General features: G+C 42.1%; 1 protein-coding gene across 13 annotated transcripts in view; it reads right to left on the reverse strand.

Annotated features, from left to right (window-relative positions):
• ZMIZ1 (zinc finger MIZ-type containing 1) overlaps nucleotides 1-12,072 on the reverse strand; it is a 346,693-nt gene that overhangs the window by 4,683 nt on the left and 329,938 nt on the right. For 12 of the 13 annotated variants that reach the window (XR_015805125.1, XM_014889476.2, XM_014889478.2 and 9 more), the window contains 2 exons: nucleotides 9,248-9,411; nucleotides 3,268-3,516 (listed from right to left, as the gene is read on the reverse strand). Coding sequence is in view for 12 of the 13 variants with exons in the window: in XM_014889476.2 (XP_014744962.1) it covers nucleotides 3,268-3,516; nucleotides 9,248-9,411 (413 nt within the window). In the remaining variant the exon portion in view is untranslated. The remainder of the gene's footprint in view (nucleotides 1-3,267; nucleotides 3,517-9,247; nucleotides 9,412-12,072) is intronic. The other variant, XM_014889480.2, reaches the window with a different exon arrangement.

Below are 12,072 nucleotides of genomic sequence, written 5' to 3' on the forward strand. Positions count from 1 at the left end.
CTCGTGATGCTGACAAAAACTTCTGGATAAATGCTTATCATGGATGTTTCCTGTAAAACACTGCATAAACACTTGAAACACACAGTTTGAGTAATCCATATTTGAATTTTAAGGGATATAAGCAAAGGCTTGTTCTGGCTGTCACACCTCAGTTTGATAGCCACCCAAAGCCTGCACCTCTACAGAAGGAGGCAGCCCTGTCCTTTCCTCACCCTCAGTAACTCCTCAGTGCACTGATCTGGGACAGTGACCTGGAGCAAGGAACTCACCCAGGATTAAAGCAACCAACAAATCAGGGAAGTGGAAAAAGAAACAACTGAGGAGGAGTACAGAGAGAGGAGTGGCAAGGCAGCTGGACAAGTCCTTCTCCTTCCTGTGGCAGGAATTTACAGTGGTTGGAAGTACTTACTTGACTACAGCATTACATGCAATTCCAGACATTTTAAAGGGTCACAGGTGTAACACTCCATCCAACAGAAGATGCCCTAATCTGCACAGTGCTTTAAAGTATCAGAATGAATAGCTGAGGGGCTTCAATTTGTATTTCCATTAATACCGTATTCCAAGTATAAAATTTTGTTTTCCAAACCATCACAACACACTCTTTTTGATCTGACAGGTGACAAGCACATTGTAACTCCTGGGTTGTGCACCAGGTAATGCTTCCTGCTCTATAATGCACCTCACTCTTTCCTAGGCAAATAGAAAATTGCAGGGAATAGTTTGTAATAACGCCCTTTTATGTTCTGTATTGTGTTAAAGACAGAAAAACATGGACTGGTTTAACAAACTTAATAGTAGGTACAAGAAATTAATTTTAAGTTATTCTTTGTTTTCAAATATTATAAAACCAAAAGCTTGACCGCCTCACATTTAACAAATACTGTATTTATATGCTTCTATTGCTCTTGTGCAAATGAAACTTCATCTTCTAACATTATATGGATGAACAAATTTTTCAATAAGCTAAACATGACATGCAGAAAACGGTTTATTGCTTTCTAAGCATTTTGAAAAAATGCAGTGTCAAGTTCACATAAACAGAATCTCCCAGAAGGAATCTTTTTCTAAAACTACCACCTCTTTTTATACATAGTAAAAATCCTATTGTCATAGTACTGGAGATGAGACTTTTAAATGTACTTCACCTTCTATTATAATTTTTTATGAGTACATCATAAGAAATCCAAAAAGAAAAAAAAGTCCAAAAGAAAATGGCAGCCCCACCAAGTGTGGAGAAATAAAAATATTTAATTTGTCCTACAATTTTACAACTCATTCTTAAAAATATAAATAATATCTGAGACTCATTCTTGTATACAGGGGATTTTTTAAAAAGTTTTTTTAAGAGAATTGACAGTTTTAAACAATATGCTCAGAATGTGTGAAGTTGAAGTCGTCTGAGATGTGAGGGTGACCTCAGCTTCCCTCAGTCAGAGGGGTCAGGCAGCACAGCCAGCCTCCTCCTCTGGTGTGAAAACCAGAGACCTCAGGAAGGACTTGCTGGGAGCTGAGAGTGCCGTGCTGCAGCAGAGACAAAAGAGAGAGGAGTGCCAGGGCCTGCCAGGGGTCATGGGGACAGAAGCTACAGGAATGTGCCAGATTTAGATTTAGGGTAGAGTTTGGAGAAGTGTACCCTGCTCCTGAAGTGCAAATTCAGAGGTCTAACCAGTGATTTTAGTCTTGAGCCTCTGATGTCTGTAGTACCTGTGCAGATCTCCCCGTCTGTGTCTGCATCTGTATGATGTGGATTTTTAAACCCAGGTTAAACCTTAGTCTGCATCTCACTGAATTCCTGCAGAATGACCGTGACTGTGTCTGTAGGGAGTGGGCCAAGCTGCCCACGGTACCGTGCCCTGTTTGCTTTGCTGCATGGGACTTTATCAGCCAGGTTCCACAACACACCCATTAAAATAATCCATTTGATCAGGATCACAGGTATTTCCAGTAAGTTTATTTCCCACACTGTACAGCACTTTCCTCCCATTAAGAAATGAGCAATCCTTCATCAGTGATAACCCTCAGTACTGTGGTAAGTGCACAGATTTTTGTACTTTTCTTCTCACCCATAAGAAAATACTCTATGTTTCTTAAGTATTAGAAGAAGACATTTTTATTTCACCTTTTAGTATTGCTCAGACAGGGTCCTTAAGGGTTCAGAACTCCAACTGCCACATGAACTATTGTTCCCAAAGGATGTGCACACAACCATATCGTGTGAAACAGCAGAAGTTGCCTCACTGATCACTGTTCCTGCAGCATTCTGGAGCCACTATCTGTCCCCTAACCCCTTCCCTCCCTTGTGAGGCTACCTGCCAGCCCAGTGCTCCTGTGTGACAGGGGAGATGCAAGTATGCAGCAACAGCGAATACAGATATAAATCCAAGGCACAGAAGCGAACGTATCTCTAAGAAAAATAACTGCAGCAGCAGACTTTGGAACAGACAGAAGATACACATACAGGAATGCATGACTCAAACAAAAATCCAATCCTAGTGCTGAGGATTTATATTTTGGGAGGGAGATGGCTAACCAGAGAGATATACCTCAGGTAAGTATTCTGCTGAATCAATATTAAGAAATGGAAGACTACTTTTGGCCTTAAAACTAGACTTCATTTAGTTGTGAGCTGCCTCCCATGGTAGCTAAGGAGGCAGAAAACGTCCTTGTTGTTTACTTCCCTGTGTGGTGTACTGGGAGGAGGAACTTGTGCTGTTGAGCCACGCACAAGAGCAGGTATGGAAGGGCACAGACTGTTTCTGGCTGCAGGGAGCAGGGACAGTGTCACAGGGTGGGCCAACACAGATACCCCTCCCGCTGGCCAGGACACGGTGCAGGCTCAGTGCACAGCTTGCTTGGCACACAATGCCACAGTCAGAGCCACACACAGCTGTGTCCCTCCTCCTGTGCAGGCACTGCCACAGCTGCAGGGTCTAGGAGAGCACAGCCCAGCCAGCGCCGAGGTGGGAAAGGAGGAGATGGCTCCCAGCCTGGTGCCTGAGCTGCTGCCTAAAGAAATGCCTGCCTTGGTGCTAGGAAGAGGCTTATGGCTCGCACACCACGCAGCTGCTCCAACTGGAACCATCCATCCTCCCAGCAGGTCAGGAGTGCCCTGTCACCTTGGCTGCAGCACCTGTGCCCATGTACCAAAGCATGAAAGGATGGCATGTGCTGTGGAAGCGGGGCCCGTCCCCTGCCCTCCCCGCCCTCCCGCGCGATGCGAAGCACACGCTATGGCAGGCAGATGAGAGTATGACACAGACTTACATCCAGCGAGGGCTCCGGCATGTCGGGTGCTCCCTGTCCACCAGCCTGACCCTCTAAGGCTGAGGAGGGGTTAAAGGTCAGGTCACTGTGTGGATGGTTGCTAGAAGCGGCCGGGGGTGGCTGCCGGGACTGCTGGGTAGGAGGCCCGCTGTGATGTAATGGCTGCCCTGACTGGCTGCTGGGGTGAGGGACGTGCAAACCTTGCTGCATGGAAGTATGGGACTGATCAGTGCTGCCGGGATGAGGGATCTGCGGAGGAGGAAAAAAGCAGGAAAAGAAAGTGAGGCCACAAGGTACAGTGCTCGCGGTGCCTGACTCTGTAACTGCATGTTATAAAACGAAATAAATTAAAAAACGACACACACAACAAAAAACCCCAACAAAACCAATCAACAAACAACAAAAAGAAAGAAATGAAAAAGCGCCATCGAAAAAGAAAACTCCATATCCCAATGCTGGAGGAAGTGTTTCAGCTTTTTGGAGGTTGTCTGCAAGGGGAAAAAACACGTTGGACTTGTGCTGTTGGTTTGCTTCCTTGTAATGTGGAAAAGTGTGTATGAAGATGCAAAAAAATGCACCACAAAGAGGAGGGAAGGACGCTTATGGGTGCTGCTCAGCATTAGCAAGGCAGATGCTTTTGCCCCTAAAAAATGCTATGAATGAATGGAGAATTTGTTGAATGATCCCTATGCCAGAAAACTCATTAACTGAGAAAATGCATAATTTCTGCTCAGCTCCCCTATTCGGTAGCCTCCTGACACCACAGCCTATTCCTGTTTCAGCTCATTATAAACATCTTGCAAACACCAGCTCTTCCTCACTCCTTCCCTCTTTATCTTCTCAGAATGCAACATCCCTGTTAAAGGCTGAAGGTTTTCCTCGCTGATTTTCCCGGGTGCTGATGGCTGACAGAACCAAGGCGGCTCAGGCAGCACATTGCCCACCATGAGCAGAGCTGCTGTGGGTGGCTGCACACCTGCTGACTGCAAAGTACACTGCCTTAGCCTAAACTGAGCCAACAATCACACTCTACTTTGTATTCATGCTGTGGATGAGTTGTCTAGCAAGAGCTTAGTGGGTTTTTTATGTCTTCTGTGGGGAATAAACTACCAATTCACGTGTGTCTTCCTAACCCTATTACTGAATGGAGGAAAAGTCTTTCTCACATGACAGAGAAGCAATAAAAATGCACAAGTCCAATTCTTCCTTCTGCTGCATGTCACATTTAATGCTAGTGGATTCTCTGGGGCTTGACCTTGGTGCTATGAGGAAGAAGTGTCTGAATGCCTCAGAATCAGAATCATGTTAATTGGGTATATGGAGAGACAAAAAATGTAAACATTTTTTGAGGAATGCTACGTATTGGACAAAGTGAAGCTGAAATAAAAGAACAAATACATACAACAACAGCATGAAATTCATCCAGCCAAAGCCAACAGAAACCAGCAAAATGCTATGTCAGTATTCACCCTTTCATATAATATAAACTCCAAAGTTCTCTTAACCTCAGCCTTCAGCCTCGGAAAGCAAAAGGGAGGTTATTACAAAACTTAATTTAAATGTTCCCATAAAAAAAATTAGAGAAACAAGTATTTAAAAAAATACTTTTCACCACTCCTAGGAAAACTGAAACTTGAATACAGATCCATTGGGACAGTCACACTCAGCTGCGTGGAGGTCCTTTTCAATACTTTGGTATTATGAAAGTTTCTGGAAATGATTCTACCTGCATGGTATTTGGCTCTTTATTCCACATGAGAGTTTAAATTAACTGGTAAAAAGTACTGATATACATCTTGCCATTGGGGTCACAGTTTGACTACTTGAAAACTATTCTCCAACATTGTTGTTACCTTATGTTTGTACAAAATATACCCACAGATCACACTCCAATGTAAAAGCATTTGCAGCCCAAAAACTTTGTGAAAGTACAAGTAGATGTCTGTCTTAATAGTACTGTTTCCTTCCTCACTCATTGACGACATGTGCAACAGAAAGTGTGGATATTAGAAAGCTTAATAATAACAACAAAAAGTAAAAAGCAATTTATGGCAGTTTTGTTAATGTGGGAAATCAGTTTCCGGAAAAAAACTAAAACCAAAACCAAACAGGATTATATTGAAGAATCTCTTAAATTTATCCCTGAATGCATAAAGCACGGGTCATGCTGGCACATTTATATATATAATTATTTTAACCAGGAGAGGTATTTGTATGCTCTCAGACTTCAAAACAAAGAAGCAGGTTAGAAATTCTACATTGTGTTTATACAGGCAAGGATTTAAATATATATTTAGCTGGAAACACAGTCACTTGGCTCCTTAGACAATGGGTGTCCCTTAGACAGGGACTAATTGTTTATAAGACTGAGCACCACCATATTCTTTGAAGAATCATCGCAGATTCCAAATCCACCCAACTTAGGCCACTGACTCCATCAGCCTCCCAGTGAGAATGAAAATGCTCAGGATGGGAACATTTTCTATTTGCATTCAGCTAACTAATGGTAAGTTTGCTATGGTGCAAACACATTGTAAGCAACACACTTTGGGTCTGTTTAGCTTGCACCTGTAAGTCCCATGATTTTATTCTGAAGGCACTGACCCACATATGAATGCAGAATCTAACAAAGTTGCCTTTGCTTGCATAATTTCTTGCATATTTTCCAAGATAATTCCAGAGTTGTTTTTAGAGGCATAAGCTTTGGCACTCTTAAAGCATTTACAGTCTATAAAAGAAAAGCTCATAGCAAACATCTTCAGCTTAATAGCACAGAACAACACAACTCTACAGCCCAACAGTGACCTCTAGGAATGCTGAGATGTACAGCTGTGGAGCAACAGGGCCTGCTAGCTGCACAGCAATATTCCTTCTGTCTCTGAAGAAAATTATTAGTGGGGGAAAAAAAAAAATCACCAGGTTAAACCAATGGTTTATAGCTCTCTCCATTACCAGGGTCACAGTTTTACCAACTCTTTTGCAGTATTAGCTACCAAAATCATTAAAAGATGCCATCTTGCCTACCCTGCTGATGTTCTTGGCTGCTTTTCCCATCCCCTTTGCCATGTCTGCAAGGTGAAACCTTGTAGACATGCACTGCATTTCCCCACCCTGCCTCTGACTTAGTTTCCAATCACATCAGTTCCTGGGTCCAGATCACTTCAAGGCAGCAGTAACACTTTTGCTGGTGTGAGAGGGAGGAAAAGTGAAAATAGAAACAAAAGCAATGACGTTTTACAGTAGTACCAGCTCATATCACCTCTCTGTACATATGAACCTATGGTGTCATCACCCATTGCTCAGTCACTCCTTACAATGCCACCAAGAAGCACTAAACTAGAGCTAACTGAATTCTCCTTTGTCTAAAATTTGTTTACAATTTCTGAAAACAAACATGATATGATTGTGGCAGCTGCTCTGTGGCAATCTTGCACTGCTGCAATGTAGCATCTGTTTCATAGCTCTCACAATACTCTGTGCTGGGGAAGAGGTGTTACTTCTGGTCATGTTTCAGGTTCTGATTTTTTTCTTCTTCCATAGGAGTGGAACTGCAGTGTTGTGGGAAGGAAATACTGATTGATTCATCCCTGGTTACCCAGCCCTACCTACACTGGGTAAATATCTGCATTTCCTGGAGTGACCTATAGAGTGTGTCTGCAGGGATCAGCTTTCTCTGCCTACCACTGTGGAAAGGCCACCACATAAATCTTCAAAACAAGACCGCCAAGAACTTCCTCAGCAGCATTCAGCTCCAGTAAGAGAGACCTCAGGTCTTAAAGGACTGAACATCCAATCCCAACTCACCCTGTAAATGGCCAAAGTGAATAGTAAGCACAAACTACAAAAACCTGCTAACTGTAAAAAGGAAAGACAAAGCAAGAGAAGAGCACAGACAACATCTTAAAACCTTGGTTCAGTCACACAATTTGTTTATAGTTGTTTTTGTATGAAGTGTCTCTTCAAAGACATGAAACTACACAATTTAGGAATGTGTTAAAGGCATGTATTTCTCTAAAAGCTGCGATTTTAAAGATGCCTTTCTTGAGTGTCTGCTACAGACAAACAGTTCGTTTTGAGAGAAAAGAACAAAAGAGAGAGGGTAAGAGAGAAAGAGGAAAGCAGAGATTTCATAACACTGAAAAGGCTGTGTGGGAACACTAGAGTCCTCAAATGTGGACTGAAGACTGCACAGCCACATTGACAAGGTTAATCTAATTCTCCTCTGTTAAAAGACCTGAAAACTGATCCCCATTACAGAAAACCAGCCTTTGACATAATGTAGGAATCTGCTTTAACACTGTCTCCTGTTCCCAAATGGTGTTACCTGAGTATCATGATAGATGAGGGAGAATTGAGGCAAAGGTTTACTTTAATTGCCAACTATCATAAGCAAGTACTAGATTTGCTACAGATTGGCCCACAGAACTGGAAGTCCATTAACATTTGCCTAGATACACTCCCACAGCTCTGGAACATGCACAGCCTTGAGAAACTTTCACCTCTGCTATATGTAAACAGTCCCATTTTCAGAAAGCTACAAATTCTTCACTTTTATATTCAACTACTTCATATCCTACCACTTCAGAGATTTCACCAAGGCAACTACTACAGCAAAGGTATGGCTGTTAACTGATGAAGTCAAGAGGGTAGGTGTCAGGTAATGGGAAGCAAAGAATAATTTCCTGTGACTTTGATTCAAAGGGAAGCAGCTGTGAGTGGTTCAGGCTGGTATTTCCTCTCACTACTGTATTCTAACACTGTATGGCTGATTCTTATGCAGACAATAAGACACATACACACTCTAAGCTGTGTATGCAGAATCTGCCAATGTGAAATGATGTTTAGAGCATGTTTGTCCTCATTTATCAGCCTGTAAAGTGGTAAAGTCATTACAGTTTCTGGACTCTTCCTTTGCAGACAGTCTTGGTACTTGGACTCTTTCCAAACCATGCAAAGAACTTTCTCCACTCTCTTCTATTTCTCACAACCCTCCTTGGAAAACCTATTGCCAGCTAGAGCAGACATTGACTGAGTAGGCTTTTGCTGAGCATCTGCTACCACGTTTCCTCATTACATTCTGAAATGGTACTTTCTAGGATTCATTAAAGACACAGCACATATGACTTGTCAAGTTAAACATCCTTCCTGTGCAGTAACAGCACAGTTTAAACCCCCTGCCCTGCAACTTAAATGAACATAAAAGGATGTATACACACCCCACACACAGAGTTAAAATAGATGACTAACCATGCCTAAGAGCTGCTGGTAGCTTTTCTATCACTTAGTTGCTGCAGTACTGCATTTTCTGAAGATATATAAAGTTCTGTACAGAAAACTCTGCTCTGAGCAAGCTGCTTTTCCAATGCACAGCTCTGCCTCACCATCTGAGACCTGAGGAACCTCTATTTTTCAGTCTCTTACATTGATATTTTCAGACCAGTGGCAGTGTCTCTCCTTGAAATCTGCAGGCTTGTCCTATTACCAAAAGTTTAAAAGTGCCTTTCATGCTACTTGACTAGAATTCCCCCTCAAAATGCTTTGATGCAAATTTTGCCCTCAGAGAAAAAGCCAGGGAAGATATTGTCCCTGCTCTTAAGTCATCCAATATCTTGCTTTAACAAGCTGTCTCTTGGAGATGGATATTCACAGTCCTGCTGGCCTAGGGAATGAAGTACATTTTTTTTAATGTGTCAGAGCAAAGCACAATGATTAATACAAGCACACTGAGCCAGGTTCTTTCTTTCAGATAAACAAGCTTAAACGACAATTCAAAAAGTGCAGAAATGCTTCTCCAAAAACTCAAAATGGCCAGAAACTAAAAATGGCATTTCTGGCATTTCTCAAGACTACTCTATTTTATCAACTTCCCAAGTGAGGAATCCACAAAAAGTAAAAGCAGTTCATAAGGTAAATCCATCAGGTGGAGAAGAGCTCCTTACCCCCATAAACGAGAACCTACGTGCCCAGCACCATTACTTACAGATTCCTGCATGGGGTGACTGAGAGGTTTGTCGAGAGCTGCCATGCTGCTCGGCATGTCTGGGGGATGTGACAGCTGTGGCCCATGCATGAAGTCATTCATAGATGTGCCACCAGGATTCCCATGTGGGAAGTCAAAATTGCCATGACCTTGGTAACTGTTGCCTGAAAGAGAAACAGATGTGATTTGTTTCCAATGTTGATCTCTCCGAGTATCTTGCAGGAGCTGGGTTGACGTGACACCCTCCCAGCACAGCACAGGGAGCTGTGACACTGAACTTGACAACACTGTGGGCCCAGTGCTGAGAAAGTGGGGACAGGGCACTTGGCTTCCAAACACATAAATAATTCATTTATGTGTTGGAACTAATTGAAAACTGCTGACATTTTGAAAAACTACTGCCAAGTCACTACATAAACTTAACCATACCGAGAAGTAAACATTAAATTCTAAGGGATATTGGTATCTGGAAGCATCTCAGGGTAACTGAGACTGACTGCTCAAGTCCCAGATTATTTATAGGACACCTGTGTTATTTATGTCTCTGCTTCTACACACTCAGTAAGATTGTAGCATTGCTTCAGCTTCTGATGAAAGTAATTGACAGAAGTGAATCTGGAAGATGCCACAATACCAGTTCATAGCACAGCATCTCCTCTGCCCCTTCATAAAAAGCATAGAAGACGTGCTCATATCTAACTGGGGCTCCCACAAAACTTCTAAAATTCACTTGGCTGACTGGATTTACACACACATCTTGAAGCAGGTCTGGAGTCCCCTGCTGCTCTGCAGGACAAGTACTGTATGACCACTGTTCATATGGATCCAGCCCACCTCAGCCCAAGGATCTTCATGTGAATTCTAAAGCAAGCAGGTATCCCAATAAAGGGATTTTACTCTTCATATTTTTTGTCAAGATTCCTCTCTTAATACTTCCAACTTGGCTATCAGCTTTAGTGGCTTATTTGCTATGAACAGCAAAAAAATGAACTAAAACTATTCACCTACTTCATACATGTAACTGAACTGGATGATACTGAGCTCCAAAGTAACAGAACAGCTTTGGAGCTTGCACAGAGAGCCTGCAGTTTGTCAGCTGAAGTACAGCAGTTTTAAATATTCAACTCAAGAAGGGAGTTTGACAAACTGAAGTAGTTGCATCATTTACTCTTTAGCATAGCTTCACAAGCAGAAGTTTAATCTTGAAGGAACAGTAGTCATTAGCCATGTAAGAGTACTTCTCAAAAATGTCAGGACTTTGATGTATCATGTAAATACTGCAGAGCCTTACTAATTCTCATTTTGTTAATCTGCAAACTGGATGAGTCTCACGGAACATAGCTGGTCTTGCCTTGCATCAGGAATAATTAATTAGCAGGCAGCTGGAATCTGGTCTTGTAGGACCGAATATTTGTTATGTTTACAAATTAAACTTCAGTACACTTCCTGTCAAACCCAAATAAACATAAACCACAGTAGTAATACTACTACTACATTGCTCTAAAGAACTGTTAATCAAAGGACATTATGTAATTGCAATCACTAAGTTGTGATGCAGTGCATGTATTGATGGAGAATAAAGATACAAGGCAGCAGGCCCAGGGAGTTACAGCCATGCAGCAGCAAGCCCCTCTCTGCAGCAAGAGCAGTGCCATGTGCTGAGGGAGAGACCTGTCAGACATTTAGGATAACCTGGTGCACTGTGCTGACATCCCTATTGCAGGGCAAACAGGAGAGCATGGGTTTCACCTGCCAGTGCTGACTCAGGGCTCCAAGGAGCAGTGACAACCTCTGCTACAGGACCCACAGGGGAAGGCAGCAAAATAACAGCCTAGGCAGCAATGCTCACACAAAGCCTAAACCCCACACGTGACGTGGCTATCCTGTCCACTCCTGAGTATGAGCTGGAAGTGTGGTGAAGAATAGACAGCTCTGTTCTCAGGCTCTGACTGCACTTCACTCCTACTAAATGAGGGAAAAAATGTGATTTGGTGCTCTTGGCTTTGTTATAGTAATCATTCATCTGTTTGAAAACCTCATAACTTTTATCATCTGTCATCAGTTTTGCAGTCACTGGAGCAAATTAACCGTATTTTGCACGCCATCTATATTTTTCTTCAACGCCTGCAAAAAGCACATGTATCACCTTGTAATCAATTTGAGGATTCTGATAGTGTGAACAGTTGGTCTTTTCCCAGAGCTGAACTGATTCATATCATGTTACTTGCAAAAGAAACAGTCTCTGGTTTCATGTTTTCAGAATTGTCACTGTAATTGAGTTATTCACAACATACCAGTAATTTGAAAATCTATCTCCATTGCCTGTATTTAATGCCCTGTTCCTCAAAGTGGCAGCACATGGGCAGAGGAACTCAAAACTCATCTACTGCAAAGGTGTTTGCAAAGCAGCTAAAAGCTCTTTAAAAATCGTCCCTTTTCTGGTGGCCTATGGAATGTCACTCATGGGCCACAAGGTCACCTAGTGGCCCAAGTAGCAGGGTTAATGGGTCAGGTGTTCTACTCATATATTACTAGATGTTTTCATTGAGAGTGGAACAGAAGGAAAATGCAGACAGAAAATGTAGAAATATGTCTATTGTGGCAGGCCATGAATATAGAAGGTAACATACAATGTTCCTTTATTCAGGGAGGAATGATGACTATGAATATGACAAGCACCAAATACTTAGAATATTAAATAAAAGAACTAAATATTACAATATATTACTAAAATATAATACTTACTAAAATATACACTCCGCTGAACAGATGAATCCTAACTGAAAAGGCTTATGCAGAAATTTCAGAATTGCAGCCATATAATT

This window comes from Sturnus vulgaris, chromosome 8 (assembly GCF_052056855.1).
Source record: "Sturnus vulgaris isolate bStuVul1 chromosome 8, bStuVul1.hap1, whole genome shotgun sequence".
Taxonomy (NCBI): Eukaryota; Metazoa; Chordata; class Aves; order Passeriformes; family Sturnidae; genus Sturnus; species Sturnus vulgaris.